This window comes from Anopheles moucheti, chromosome 3 (assembly GCF_943734755.1).
Source record: "Anopheles moucheti chromosome 3, idAnoMoucSN_F20_07, whole genome shotgun sequence".
Lineage (NCBI taxonomy): Eukaryota > Metazoa > Arthropoda > Insecta > Diptera > Culicidae > Anopheles > Anopheles moucheti.
This window is the reverse complement of record NC_069141.1, coordinates 54,497,726-54,513,604: the sequence shown is the minus strand read 5'-3', so window position 1 is coordinate 54,513,604 and position 15,879 is coordinate 54,497,726. Positions and strand designations below refer to the sequence as shown.

The following is a 15,879-nucleotide window of genomic DNA, read 5'->3' as shown; positions in this document are numbered from 1 at the left end:
GAATGAGTGTTATTTAGCAGCAAAGCTTACCGGGCTGTAATTTAGCGGGGCACGGCTGACGGCGATCGCTGGGAATCCGGATGGCTGCGGGCTGGTGGCTTGAACGTATCCGACGCTGTCTGCCGCGCTCGAGCTGTACATGTCGATCGTCGGTCCGGGCGAGTTGGCATTCGGGAAGCCGGCTGCGGTCCGGGTGGTGGTGGTGTGTGGCGATGCTGGCGGGCCAAAACCTTGCGCGGCAGCTGCTGCGGCGGCCTGGTAGTTGTTCATTACTGTGCAAAGGTAAAGCAAATGACGAAACGAAAACAACATATCAGTCATGTGAATGCAAGATATAGAAGTTCTGTGCTTAGAAATTTCTTGCAAAAATATTATGTTTGTATAGTACAAAAAAATAATATAGTACAATATTTACATTTCAATCGGTTTGCCAAGGTGCAATTCAAATTTATATAGTATTTATTATTTGTATAATGTAACTAAATGATTACAACTATTCAAAAATTGTCTTCTTTCAATGCTTGCAATTGAGGAATTACTTGCAGCATATAGAAATTGTTTTCTTAACCAGTTTTCTTTTTGTGTTAAAGATGACGAAGAGGTTAATTAATTGAAAATTTTTATTGTTAAAAAAAATTTTAATTCAAACGAAATGCAAAAAATAAATACTAACAAAATTTGATCTTATTATAGGTGAGAGCCAAAATATTTCACAAAAACTTGGAATGAATCCAGTGAATAGGATTTAGATTAACGGAGAGAGTAATGTTCGGTTTTTATATATAATAAGATGTGTTTATAAAATATACAGGCAATGGCAGTAACTCCACGATGAAAAAACCGCTTCAAAATAAGAAAAAAACGAAGTCGACCAACTTTGTGGGTCTATTTTCAATTTTAACTCAAACTCGTTAGGCACTAGCAAACTTAAAGACAAGTTGACTAGTTTTTGGACTATGGGTAAATTGTAAAAAAACAAAAACAAAAATAAGGTTGTGCAACTCAATACGCAAGCAAACCACTTATATATCAAAATAATATATTATTTTCAAAAATTCAATAAATTGCCAATCAAACAACACAAAACAAAATTTGCTTTTCAATTTTCAAAACATTGAAATTCAAATTAAAAGAACGATCGTAAACATATAAATATGATCATCACGAAAATCGAGCGTAACAGTTTCAAAACTAATCAAAAGCTCAAAAAGGAACAAAAAATGTGAACATAAAAAAAAGAACATTGAAAAGCTGTTCTTTAATGAGTAAGGATACGGGCACACCGCATTGCACACCTACCCGAAAGAGCCTGCGTCAGTAACGGTGTGTTGTTGTTTGGTGTCAATTGCCCATTGGTGATGTCAACTGTAGATGAAACGTGGGAAAAAAGAGAAGAAGGCAGAGAAAGCGAAACGACACGTTCCCATTAGTAAATCGTGCAGAAACACAGTCTCTCGGTACTGTTGACGTAAGACGTGAAAGTAAAAGCAGGTAAGATACAATTCTTCCGAAGCTAAACAATGATATTCAAGAGAAAGTGAAAACAAAACAAAAATAAAACGAGGCAAAACTTCTAAAATAGAGTTTAAGTGTGTTGATTGAAATGATTGGAGAAAAAACGACACTTTAAAGAAAAGTTTGATACACACGCACACACACACCACATAAGTCACAGTTTCCCAAACGATTGAAAGGATGTGTGTGTGCAGCCGGTTTGCTTTGGGTTTTTGGCATGTTTGGCCCATTGTGTGTTCCTACCTTCCCCAAAAGCAAATGCGTTTTACGTATGCCTTTCGCGTTGTGTTCGTCGTCGTAGCACTTTGGAGCTGTTTTGTTTTTTGGAGATAAGCTTTCCTCGCCATAGTTTATATTGCGGCATTTTCGCTTTTATTTCACAAGTTTGAGATTGGCAGCTTTTGCGTTCTTACTTCGCTGAGTACCGTGATACTTATTTGTTTCTTTATCGCTTTTTAACCGAAGAGCTAAACAAAACTAACTAAGAACCGAATCGGAATCGATCGATGGAGAGATTAGGCGAGATTGAGACAGAGAGAGAACGAGAAAGAGATAGAACAGAGGAAACTATAAGAAAAACCAAAACAGACTCTGCCAAAGGTGTAATCTATCATCGTAAGGCTACGGTACTTTGAGCAGTTTTATTACGAGAGCCCAATAAACATACATATATACAGTGGCTTCGCTAGAATGCCAATTTATAGCATCTCCAGTCGTGTCTCCAGTTGTGTTCTAATGGTGCATTTCCATCCCGCATCACCCGCCAACAGTTGTGTAATTATTATGATCATTTACTTCGCAAGCAATTAGTTTCGTATTTTGTCCGCCTGCCCGGGGTGCGCAATCGTTTTCCAATAGGTTACATCCAAAGCCCTTCGCCCCTGAGGGGAAAAGTCGATCGGAATTCGACGGGTGGCCATAAAAACTGGCGGAAACTTGCGAGCGCAAGCGGTTGCGAAAGCTTCGGTGCTGTGTGTTTTTGTCGTTACACGTACGGCATGTTTTCATCTCGGCAGTCATCGCAAGTGCCGGCAGAAAAATAAGATGATCCCGTTTCCCGTGTGTTTGTGTGCGAGCAGTCCTACTTATGCTGTTAAAAACATTGTTATGCAGGATGCAGGCGGCGAAGGCAAAGGTGGGAATCGAACAACAGCGGAAGGTAGGAGGGAAAAAAGGCCATACTTTGGACATTGGCAAATAAAAACAGACTCCTGGCGCCGATAAACTTTTTACGCCACGGGGTTCTTCCTTTTGTCCCTATACTCGCTCACTCTACGCCATTGCTCCACTTGAACTTATGTGTGTGTGCGAGAAAGTGTAAGTATGTACGATAAGTTAGGTCGTAGCTATTTTCTTGGAGCGAGAGTGTGTGTCGCCATCGCGAGCAGGCAACAGGGGGCACAAAAACCAATGTCGCCGCACAATTGAATGCCGCCCGTTCGGTACTATTTTGTCTTATTTGTTTGTTGTCGCGGATCGCTCATACCACCCTCCCCGTGCATTACGTAGTTGGGGTATTTTTGTTTTGCTTTCAATAAAGGAAAAAAACAGCACTGGGTGGCGTTTTGTTCGCCTAGCCCGCAGGAGACCCTTAGAAGGGAGTGATCTGCCCGGTAAGTGCGCGACAAAGAGAAATTATTTTAATATACTTAATGTAATGCGTTTACTGCTCATTGGCTACGGTTAAGTTTTGGAAGCGTTCGAGAAAATGAAAGCGATTGGTAAGTGGGGGGGAAAATTAGTTCTAACGAATGATTTTCCTGATTTGTTTTTTACTCCGTCTTCGTAAAACCCGAACGCAGTTGGTAAATGGCCATGCACGATGACGTCGTGTATTGTTTGTTGGTTTTTTTTTCTTCTTCTCGCTGTTACCATAAATTAGCAGCGAAAGTTGCCCCCAACATGTTGGGAGCTGGATTTTACAAATGAAAAACAAATTGGAAAGAAACATGGTCGTGAAAGTTTAACGCAGTCGAGCAACGTAATTGCAAGACAGTAGTTGGGGAGGAAAACTGTCCGTTCGGTTTTAATATTTTTGCTCTCTTTGTAGGCTTGTTGCGTTGTTCTTTACTGGGTGCATAAGTAAGTAATGGCCGTGTTGGAAACGATTAGAATCTAAACGATCTAAACAATTGGCTGATTTGACGTTGACGCATTATAAGCATCATTAATCAAACGCTTGGCAAACAAATTTCAATAACACATTTTTTGCTTTTGTTTTTGATAATTGAGTTCATTAGTAAAACTCGAACGAAACTAGAGTTGAAACATATTTAAAACGCGTAAACGAAACATATTGGTGGCTATATTGTTCCGTCGTTATTAAAAATGGTGATTTCGACGTTAACAAAAGCCATCGTGAAGGAAGATAATAACCTGGTGAGATCAGATCAGTTTAAACTACTATGAGTTGTTAAAATAGAACCAAACTAACTAGACAAAGTGATTCAGTTCATTTGCTGAGATTGGACTTATTTCTACCCAAAAGAACTGGCATAGTGTTTGAAATAAAACAAAATTATTCTACAATATGTCAACGCTTCCTCAATGCTGCGCTGGTGACTCATTTTGGTTAGATATTCGTCATTGGGAGATTACGCCGGAAAGTGATCAAGTGTTCTCATCGATAGTATCCAATAGTTTCTGCATCCTTGATCATCAATGGACATTCAGAGTATAAGAAAAGGTAAATTATTCTTGTATAAATTGGGTATTCCTTTGCGATACGCGATTAACCGAATGTATTTAGCATTTGTCAGTCCAATGAAAGAAGTTGCTGCAAATGATTTTTCTAATGTAATAGAGACAAAACTAGACTGTCTGGCATGACCATAACAATATCCAATTATAAAAATTTAAATAAAGAAAACAGAAATATGTGTAATAAATTCTGAAAAATAAAACTGCCATTACTTACTTACACACCTTATTTACATTACTATTTCATTTGTTTTAATTCGTGTGACTAAAAGACAAATTCAGCTGATCACGATTTTAATATAAAAAAAAACAACAACCAAGCAAAAAAACCCCGGTTGTGAAATTTTATCACCACCTTTCAAAATGGACAGCCTGGTTAAAATTACACTCGTTACGCCAACGAGGTGCCAAACCGTTTCACCGCGACGTGTTCAACTGCCACCGGTCACGAAGTTCGGTGAAACTTCAACCAAAAGGGGTTCGGTACCTTTGAGCTGACATTTCGATTATAAAATTGTCAAAACAAAAAACAAAAAACCAAGCGGGTACGGAGTTCGATAGTGCGCGAAGTGGGCGACACACAATTTGCGGGAATATTTGACGTTCACTGAAAGTTGGTGTAAGGCAGTTGGCCACGCGAAGTAAAATGGTTTTCCACAAAAAAAAAGGAAAACAAGACTTCATACGATGATCGGGCCAGGCTTTCTACGGTTGGTGGTGATTATTAATAGTATGGTTCAAAAGTTTGCAACCTGTCAGGCACGCGGCTTTTCGGGTTGTTTTTGTTGACGGTGGAGAAAAATCGATTTTGCACCCATTAAACGCACAACTGGAGGAAAACGAATGTGTCGTCGTCGGTTTCGGTTGTTACTGCTGCACCAGGAGATAATATGTATGGTTGGTCGCGATCTTTGCGCATTTTTGGACAAACAAACTTCTGACTCTATGTAGTAAGGTTACTGCAACTAGCTACTTGCTGCAACCCACACGTAGGTGGGTTTCATTAACGAGGTATCGTTTGTTTTTTTTTAATTTCTTTACACAACACCGCAGTACACAAAAGGGGGGGAGGGATCATAAATGGAGTATATTAATTTATAAGTTAATAAAACCAACTAAATATACGCTTGATGTTACTCAGGAAACATTATTAGATAAACGTAACAAAACTCCCTACGCTAATGGCGTAATGTGCTTGATATGTATACTGTCGATAAAAAAATTAAAAGGTAACAAAGGTTAAAGTTTACTGCTACACGGCAGCTAAGTTCTCTATGGACAAAACGCGTTCCGTACGCAAATGGTACTTTAAGTTTATTTTAAGTGTCTACAGATGATGCATTGGAAGAGCTGGTTACGCTTGCTTCGGTTTAACGTGAACTTTAAGGGTGCAGGTAAAACGACTCATCGCTCGCCGTTGGTTGAGCAAATGAGTCGCTTTCCCTTCGTTTCTTGCTTTTCATCGTTAGAAATGAACCAATATTGTCGATCGTACTAGCGTAAGATACGGTAAGACACATTTGCTCTTTTGCTGCGCGAAACACAAACTACAACTTCCGTGTCCAATGTTTGGAAAACTTTCAAATGGTTAGCTCTTGTTAGCTATTATAATGTGGTGTGAATGTGTGTGGGACTAACATGTTTTTTGTTTAGGGAATAATTTTGGAAGGAGTGTGAAATAAAAGAGAAACGAATAACGCCACACTCTAATATCTGTGTTAAGTTTTGTTAAACAAAACGCATAATTTAATAACAAACGACTATTCTAGTAGTTTTTTAGAGAGAGAGAGTATTGTATCACTACGAATGGGAGCTATTCTAGTGGAGTGTTCATAAGTGTCTGTGTACATTTGCTAGTATATGTTTCAATTGTGATTCGTTGTGGAATGGTTACATGTTTTATCTAGAACAGTCTATAGTACACACTCTCAGAGTTTTGCTTTGCATTTAAATAATCATTGTTTTGGTTATATATTTACGTAAAGCAAATAATTTCACTCGTAAAGAAGAAAATCCAAACTCACACGCGCACACACACACACACACACATAAAGATTGTAAACGAGAGGATGGAAAGTGTATCAAACGCACCTACTAAAGTTCTAATTGTATGACTGATTTGTTTTGTTTACTATGATAAAACCACACTCTTAAATTCCCAAAACATTTAAAAACACACACGCACACGCTTCAAACATACGCAAAAGGAATGAACCTGTTTAAGAAAGAAATTCGCTCACTGACAGCAATGGAATGAACTAAGTTGTTTGCGTATTTTGCTTTGCTCACATCACTATTCTAATATCAAAACGCCATGTTAAGGTACTTAACACAGTAAATGATTTTTGTTTTTTGTTTTGCAGTTCAATATTTTCTGTGGCTATAAACTATTTCTATACCCAACACACACACACACGCTAGGCGCAACGCTTCGCTATCCATAAATACTGAAGCGAGGAGCCGAAGGGCTATGTTTTTTTTTCATTTTCTATGTATCGCCTAACTATGGTTAGAAACAAAATGAAAACCCAGTCTTGTGAAAAGCACACTTTACACTTACGAGGTCTAATATATTCTCCGATCGATGGCACTAGAGTGAGAGTCAGATCGGCTAACGAGCGATTTTTGGCCATTGCCCGATTCGGTTGTGCTATCGCCTGCTTTCCTTTGTTTGTTTTGTACCTGTTTCTGTTTCAATTTTCTGAGTTTTGCTTTACAATCGCATTGTATATTTTTGGATAGTTTTTTTCCGTACGTTTTTTTTTACATTTACCTCGTGGTTCTTTTACTCAAAAACAACCATTTAGCTCAGTTTTCTCGAACGACAAATAAAAAATCTGGAAAAGTGCTGAAATATTCATCTCAAACCCCCGCACACGAGAAGGAGGAAATTGAAGGGCACTCGCCGCTAGAAGCATTTCCTTCTCATCAAACTAACAACGTAAAATAACACACTGGCCGGGAAGTTTCAAGCGAATTGACAAGCGACATAAAATCGTACTCGGAGATTTTTTTCATTTAACTCATAAATAAATAGATAGTCTTTGTGGAACGACGAACATTCGGCTAGTTTGGCTAGCTAGTACGTCCATGAAAGTGTGAACTGTCAAGTCGGACTTTTGCGTGACGTTTGTTTGGGGCGTAGGTTTTTTTTTTCATAGCCTACTACCATGCTCATGTACGGGTTTCTTTCTTGCTCATGCAAGTGATTTTGAAGCATTTCGACAGTCACAAAATAATCACTCCGGCAGAGGGGAAGGAGCTATCGGAACGCGTTGTTCGGCGTTTGCGTTGCTTGGCTTTCATCTAGCCATTGGAAATGCATCGGTTTTTTTTTTGCGTAGCGGTGAAACGTCATTCAGCTGCAGTGAGTTCATCTCTTCCGACGCAATCGTTGTTCAATTGACGTTTCACCGTACCGATGGTTTCTTTCTAGCGCTGTGGTCCGTTTTTGTGTGGTGCGGAAATGAACGTTATGAAAATTCATAAACAAGCTTGCCCGAAAAGACTCGGTGGCGCGATTCTCAATGAAGTATACCCGACCAACAAAAAAAAGGGGTGGGAATAAACGAAACATTAAATTGAAAGTGATTCGGTTGCATGAATAGCAAGTGGACGTTTGAAAGAATGTGTTTGAAAGCGGGCCGAAAAGTAAATAACGATCACCTAACTTTGATTGAATGTTCAATCCTGAGTGGATGATGCCACCAATGTGATTTATAGTAGACTGAATTGAATTAATATAGTACAATAGTGATAAGGCTTGTCTAAATAAAATACTTGTACAATTACTGACACATTACTCAAGAGGATATACTATTCGATAAATCCGAAATACTACACTTCTAATATTGGCTAGTGTGTAAATGTACGGAAAAGTCTTTACACTCAAGAGTACTTGTAAAAATAGCTTTTCACTAAATGTGAAAAAATGACGATGCTATAAACTTCGATTTTTGTTAAAATTGCAAATGTTCATAATTTACACAACAATTTAAATCGAACCTTTTTCATTAGCGTGTTATGGAAATTTATACTCTCTTCATAGAGCGTAAATGGCCTACTAGATCATGCCTGCCATTTATGGCTTAATAGATATATTTTACCACGTCGTGGGATAGTCAAGTCCTTGGTACGAGGGATTAGTCTGGAGGGCCGTCCCAATTAAAAAAAATATGATTACTCCATAAAGGCATCGCAAGGTGCTAATGCTTCGTATAATTTGTTTAAAACTTCAAATTATATCTAAATGATTAAATTATATATAATTATTATCAACACAAACGATGTTGTTAATACGGCAAAAGTTGTTTTAAAAATCCATTAGTTTAATAAAACCGACAACATATAATTGTATAAATTATATCTGTTGAACATGACAGTTGGCTATAAGGTTTATGCGAATTTCTGGGTAGCAATATGGAACAAATTTGAACTCTTAGAGCTAAAATGTCACTATTCGTCGATTCCGTCTGAAATTTTGTAACAGATATGCGAGAATCCATAAACTTCGAGAACGTACAACAAAAAAGAAAAACTTTACATAATAATCGAAAAATGTGGTTGTGCGGTGCTTCATTCCTTGCTTGTTCTTTACCTAAACTTGCCAGCAAAAAATCCCACTCGATAAGGCCCACACACTTTCCACCACCCGCAGGTATAATCGCAAGAAAATCTGCGTAATGTATTCATCAAAAATCTTATAAATCGTACAACTTTATTCATCAAGCTAGTTTTCACCGTGTGTATCGTTTACAACCACCCATCCCAGGGGGACCACCCTACGCCTAACACTGCCCTGAAATCACGGAATTTACCCGACGAGTGCACAATTTTGCTCATTATATTAATGATCTCCCGCTGCGCTCCCGGCATACACTGGCAAGTTGAGGTTGAGTTTCGATAGGAAAATAAGCGAAAAACTAAACTCCCATCCATCGGTAGGTAACGTTGCTACTTGGCAGCCATGCATCGAAAGCTGCCATGATCCCACCGAATGGAGGCGCATGGTGTTTTACGTTGGTGGCAAAAGAAAAGAAAGGCGAAGAAAGTGAGTAAATGAAAGAGCAGCAAAAAAAAACAGCGCACGAGATCGTTTCATTCCATTCACCCAACAATTTGCCACCGTGTTGCCATGGGTTGGCGGTTGGTACAATGAATAGCACAGCAGGGAAGGTGATGTTTGATGGTCGCGAATCCGAGTAATCCGATTCCACGCCCCGCGTGTGCCGTGAATGTGGCAAAAGTTTCCGTGGGCTACAAATATTGAACACAAGATGAGCACATCGCGTAACGAATGGGAGAAGTTCTGTGCCCGTGCGGTGCGAAAATTTATCTCCCGGAATTTTGTGTAACACACTCTTTCAAGTGTGTTCATTTGGGCTGGGGCGAAAAAAAAAGGTTCATCCAGGTGCTCCATGCAGGGAATGGTGTTGAAGTCTCTCGCTGTGGGAAGATGTTAGATGAAGCATTAGGCAGCCAAAGTTCGGGCAAAGCAAATGACGGATACCTGCCCATTCTAGCTGAGGAGAAATGGTTCGAAAAGGCTCTTCGTCTGATCCGATCCCTCCTCCTCCTCCTCCTCCGCAACACTCTCCAGCACTCGTGAGCTGGAGCGTGTTTCGCTACCAGACGTGGCATCAATATTTCATCGAAATTCAACGTAATTACGCAAAGGCTGTGCACCCGCCGGCATCCCAAGATACCGTCTTTAGTTCGCTATTACAAGATTTGTGTGCAATAGGACACACCAAGCGTCGAGAGAGAGAGAGAGGAACGGGAGCGTAAGAAAAGTTGGCAAACGGTGGGAACCGGAACTGCTGTCGGTGGCACACCGTTGTAACATTCGATATTTCATCCCACAATGCTGCTGTTTGACGGAACCGCACGGATGCTGTCGTCCGTCCGACAGCGGCACCATCATCAGCGGAAGGTAAACATTGATCGAAAATAATACCAACCCGGCGTAGTGAAAGCTCTTGCCCGAAAAAGGGAGTTACATGATGTAAAGTGCGAGCATGCTGCAACATTATGAAGCTACGCTAGAGGCGCCCGAAAGGACGCCATTTTCGTTCCTTACTGGCCAAAAAATGCAAATCCTGTAGCGTATCCCCATTGTGTAACATTCCTCGTGCGCTCGCATAAGAAGCACCGCTTTGGGTTGATGTTGTAATGAAGCGCAGCGGCGAAACGATTTCTGCGGGCACGGTTAGGGTGTTATGTAAGCAGACCATACGCACTCAACAACAAACCGACTCATTTTGGCGGGCGCGAAATAATTCGCTGCTTGCAATGGGGCCGGCGCGAATAAAATTAACCGTTGTGTAATGGAAAGTGTTGGAGTGGATTAAACTTTCCGGTGCACAAACTGGAAGTAGCAAACTTATACGTACGCAACTGTATTAATATTTCGTTCGCCCCGTAAAACAATTCCAGCGAAGCAGTCAAATACTTTTTCGGGCAACAAATCAATTTAAATAACAAAAATGCCAGCAGTTTCCCAGTAATCATAATCGAAGGTGTACATCATCCCTTGTCATGTCATGATTGCACATTTGGGAGGGCGCAAAAAGTGAATATGGGACCAGGTTTTGGCAGCAGCAGCAAAAAAAGGTAAATAAAATGTCAACAATAATCTTGGACAGCATAAATTTGGGTATGACAGTTTTGAATCTCTTTTCAATGGTGCTTTTGTTTTTATTACTGCATTCCCATCCCAGCGAAAGGGTTGGCTTCCGTTTCTTCATGGAAAGCCGCAAGGGACTTATGGCCTGCTTACGGCTATTAGTGATGACAAGGGATATTTTGTTTTGGATGTTTAGGGTTGCGTCTTAGGGGGGGACTATTTTCCCTTTGGTAACCCTTCTTTTTGTTTTCCGTTTTACCGAGGGAAAATGTTTTTCGTTCAAAAAAGAAGACGTTATCACTGAAATTTGTTTTAAAATATGTCACATCGTGTGAGGACATCTTTTTCCAGGGAGCGTGTCCCCCCCATGATGTAGTGATTAAAATTGGGGGGTTTTGGAGAAAAGCTGAGATGAGAAAGGTATCACGTTAAGGTCTCGGCCGTTTTTGTCTCGATGTTGGTTTGAATAAATAGGCGCATTTGTTTGTAATAGCTTATATAACTCTAAATGACGCTGCGGGAATGTTACGGTGGTGTGAATCATATCTCATGCCGTGTGTTCAGCGTGGGCGTTGAGCTTTAGCACACGCTTCGGCTTTAGAACGTACCCCGATTAATGATCGAGGGTGATAAAGAGGTGGATAGTAATTAGGACGATTGAGGATGAATGTCAATGTTTGAACAAGGGTACGATGGGTACCGTCAAACGAAAATCCTCCATTCGAGAAACTGGCACACACACACACACACATGGTCAGGTGTCAGCAAGCTGGAAAGTCAACGGTTGATGAAGGATACCATTGGCGTGGCCCCTAAAGCACAAGCACACAGCGCACATATGTACGGGCACAGCGCTCTAATGACATTTTTGCGACACATGTCGTAATCAGTCGAAGCAACCCGAGTAAGGTGCCGCTGCTCGGTGTCGGTGACGAGCCCCAGCCAGCGACCATCGGTAGCGCCCAAAATTTGATTCATGACAGCGTTTAGAGACAAACCACACACTCACAGACGTAGACACACGCAAGGGCTCCGGGCCCGGGCACGGGTACAAGATGCCAAACGGTTTCGACACTTTCCGGAATGTGCACCGGTGAGGAAATTACTCGCTTGCCTAACATTGTTAGAACCCCCATTCGGGTGAGACCTTTCGCAAAACCCCGGCACCAGTTTTGGTTGATGTGTGCCCTGCCTGCCTGCCGGTGGCTCACATCCTAAAGGGGCCGCTTGAAGGGTATCTTCTCGATGGGTTTTGAAAAGTTTAATTTAGTGCTAACATCTGGGCCCGAAAAGCGCGATGATCCGACCGGTGGGTGTGGAGTTGGAAAATGGGGTACTCAACGTCAACGTCATTTGAATTATAATTCTTATCGATTAAAGTTTTGCAAACAAAAGACAAACTTTCAAACGTCCATTTGCATTTTTTCTTGTACTTTTTTATAAACAAAATCAGAATAATTTAATGAAAGCAAATATAATAAAGGCCACTTATTTGCCACCATTTAATGTTAGTGCACGCGGCGTGCATTTTACTCATGGTAAAAACGGGTTTTTTGCTGTTAAACATTGATAATTACTTTCATATCATAAACTTTGGCATTTTGTGCGCATTTGCGGTCTGTGTTTGCTGTTGTTTTCATGTGTTGCGTTTTTTTACTCTTATTTTGTTATTTATGTGATTGTAGTATTTTAGCGTCTGTAAGCATCCACTGTGTGGTATTTTCTTGCTTGCTTGTGTGTTTAATATCATTTGCGACAGTGGTAAGCAGATAAGAGAAGGCCAATCTAGGCCAATCCGTATCCTAAACAAGATATAAAATTCGCTAAAAACTGTTTAGTTTGCTTTGTTTTGTATTTAACTTGTGTGCGTTATTATGCATTTGCACACCGGTGTGCATCTCGTGTGTTCATGTTGGCATTCATAATTTGATTACATTTGATTTACCTTATTTGGAGAAAGAATGTTTCGATGATTTAATTTTTTTTTGTTTTCTTTTCGTCACACATTATCGCTCTTTTAAAAAAAAGTATGATAAAGTTTCCCGGGATGTGAGCTTATTGCAATCGGACATTCATTCGGTCAGAATTCTCCCAAAATGTGCTTTTCAACGTGAGTATTTTTTAATCATTTGTCTCTTATTTCATCTTGACTGGCTGTAACATCATCAATTGATGGGAATTGTTACCCAATTATATTATTACAATTATAAATTATATTTAAAAAAAATAAATTTCCACGCCGGAAAGGTTTATAGTGGTAATACAAACTCATAATCAATACTTTACAGTTTTCTTTGTAAATTTGAAATAAAAAAACGACCGATAACGATGTGCAAAAGTAGCATGTTAATTTTAGATTTCGCCCAATTAGCTCCCGAATTGCGCTTGGTGCACGTGTTTGCGGTCCGGTACTCAGCCAGGCTTCAACCCTTACAGCAAGGAATCGTCCAAATCAATTAATTATTCATACGGGAAAAAAGCATGATAACGTGGTGCTTTTTCCACTTTGCCACCGATTTTGGGTGGACCCGCCCCCCTAAATGGTTGATCAATTAATGCAGCACGGGGAAAGAAAATTTGGGTAAACTCGGGGGCCGTGTGGTAATGCGCAATGAAATGGTTCAGGTGAGGTTTAGGCAAGGCCACCCGTTTTTTCGGCCATGCATTAATGATCAAGGGCTAACCGCGGAGCTTCCGGGGCTGGTCTTTGCCTGTGACCAGGATGCGTCCGATGGAAGATGGGGCATTTCACCAAAACTTTTGCACCTTTCTCACTCAATTCACCCGTGAGCAATTGAAGCTAGAACGGGAAATCGGTTTGCTGGATAAAAACACTGTCTTTTCGTACTGTTTTTTTGTGGTGTATTGTGTTATTGAAAACAAAAGACCAAACAGCAAAAAATAATACAGAATGGAGGCAAACATCTCCTGACCAACAGGATTTCAACCCACCACCATAATGGTACGGGCTGGAACGGAATGGGTGCACATTCGTTGCAATCGACACCGGTTGATGTGTATGCGTGGTTTGAATTTATTCATTTATTCATCATTTTCATTTATTCACACCAGTGGATTTGCAAATGGTTTGTTCTTGTTTTGTTCGTTGTTCGTTTTTGTTTTGTTTTGGTTGATTTGTGTGATTCTTTTACCGAGATTGCAATGCTTTTTTTGTGTTTACTTGTTTTCTTTCGTTTTTCTTGCTCGTTGTAAGCGTTAAATTGATTTGATTCTTTTTTCAATATCTCCGTACTGTAAAATGTAAGTGATAAATTACACACCACTGTTCTGATGCATTTTTGAAACGATTTTTTCTTTTATCAAACCACGGTAACGTATTCTAGATTTTCATTTTCGTGTTTCTTTGACTTTTATAGTTTGAAGTACTGAAACGTTTTGGCACATTTGATTTTCATTTTGATTCATCTGCTGTGAATGATTTTCAGTAAAGCATAATGCTTCATTTGAATATAATTATTATAAATTTATTAAAACAAAAACATATGATGGCGAGTTTCCAACTCAGCAGATTTTTTCGTTTAAGTTTGCTATGTTTTTAGCACCGAGCACAACATGACAACGAGGTGGACAAGTCGACAATGTAGTATACAGCGAAGTTCCTTGTATTTTTTGTGTGTTCAGTGTGAATATGGAATTGGAGGATTGTGGAATACGAAAGAGGATATGTAATGCAAGGGGCTTGTGGATGGCACCGTTTTCGCATCGATAATAAAAAACTGAATATTAAAAAAATGTTCCGGATTACATCACCACCATCACCATCGTATGAACGCTGACGTTTTATACGCACACAAAAATGCAATTTTAAACAAAATCGTCACAGAAGTTACTTCATTAGTTGCACGCTCGGCAAACGTTTAATTCCATTTCCATGTATCATGTCTCCACGCAGAATCCAACATTCGCATGCGGGTTGGCTACGCAACCCTGACCGTTACTACCATTTCCCAGTGCCCGATACACGATTGTTCGCTTCGAATGGTGAATTATTTCGATCAGCATCATTTATTATTCATGTCGTAAATGTGTAGCATCATTCCCCCCTGACCATCCGGGGGGTTCGAATTCACTCATCACCAGTCCATCCTTCCGGTCCGAACTCGCCCACCCAGCCCGAGAACCCGATAAATTGCTCACCTGCAAACCGCATCCTCACGTGCCCAAACACACCCACACAGCTCGCCCGTTAGGCAAATTTTCGCCTCTAACGTAACCTGGTGATGACCGGTATTCATCACGATGTTAGAATTTGTAATGAAAATGTTAATTTACCCTCAAACCGAAAACATCATTTAAAATGCATTCGCACTTTGCCTGTCCCGAAACCGTCCCCTGTCCGGCGGCATCCTCCCTGCCCTGAATGGGTTTGAAATTATCTTGCCACTTTGCCGTGTAACCGCGTTGACCCCCGGGGTTGTTATCATGGCTACAGCCGGAGCACGGATTAGATGTGTGATAGTTTGGCTGGCATTTATACGTGCATCGGTGCGTTAGCGCAATACATGCACACGCCGGTAGTGCACACGGACAACTGATAAGGATTAGACAAATTAATCGAGCTATTAAGATTAGGCATTTCTGGATTGGTAAGATGCTGAAGGCGACATAAATAGAAGATCTTTCGGAAAAAGTTACGAATTCAGTTTGATTTCTGTTTACATTTTGGAACATCCAATACGATCAGTACGAAACAATGACAAATTTCCACTTGATTAGGGTAAAAGTAGTAGCACGAATCAAACTACAAACACCGTCGTCTGCATCCCCCCATTCTCCACTGCTGAACTCCGGGGGGGGGGGGGGGGGGGGGGTTAGGGTTCCCCATTCCACGTGGGAACGTACACCCAAACACAGGAGGCCTGGTGCGCTCGTGTGTGTGTGTAGATCGAAATGCAAATTGGCAATTGCCAGCAAACCGTAATGACTTAATTTGCGTTATCGATTTCGTGAGTGGATTAGCTCCGATTTTCATGTTTGTGGAAAATCGCTACGTGAGCAAGCAGGAGCGAATGCAAATA

At 40.5% G+C, this 15,879-nt stretch overlaps 1 protein-coding gene across 7 annotated transcripts in view; it reads right to left on the bottom strand.

Annotated features, from left to right (window-relative positions):
• LOC128302606 (RNA-binding protein Musashi homolog Rbp6) overlaps positions 1-15,879 on the bottom strand; it is a 684,518-nt gene that overhangs the window by 6,213 nt on the left and 662,426 nt on the right. For 6 of the 7 annotated variants that reach the window (XM_053039462.1, XM_053039463.1, XM_053039464.1 and 3 more), the window contains 2 exons: positions 1,300-1,365; positions 31-272 (listed from right to left, as the gene is read on the bottom strand). In XM_053039462.1, the coding sequence (XP_052895422.1) occupies positions 31-272; positions 1,300-1,365 (308 nt within the window). The remainder of the gene's footprint in view (positions 1-30; positions 273-1,299; positions 1,366-15,879) is intronic. The other variant, XM_053039466.1, reaches the window with a different exon arrangement.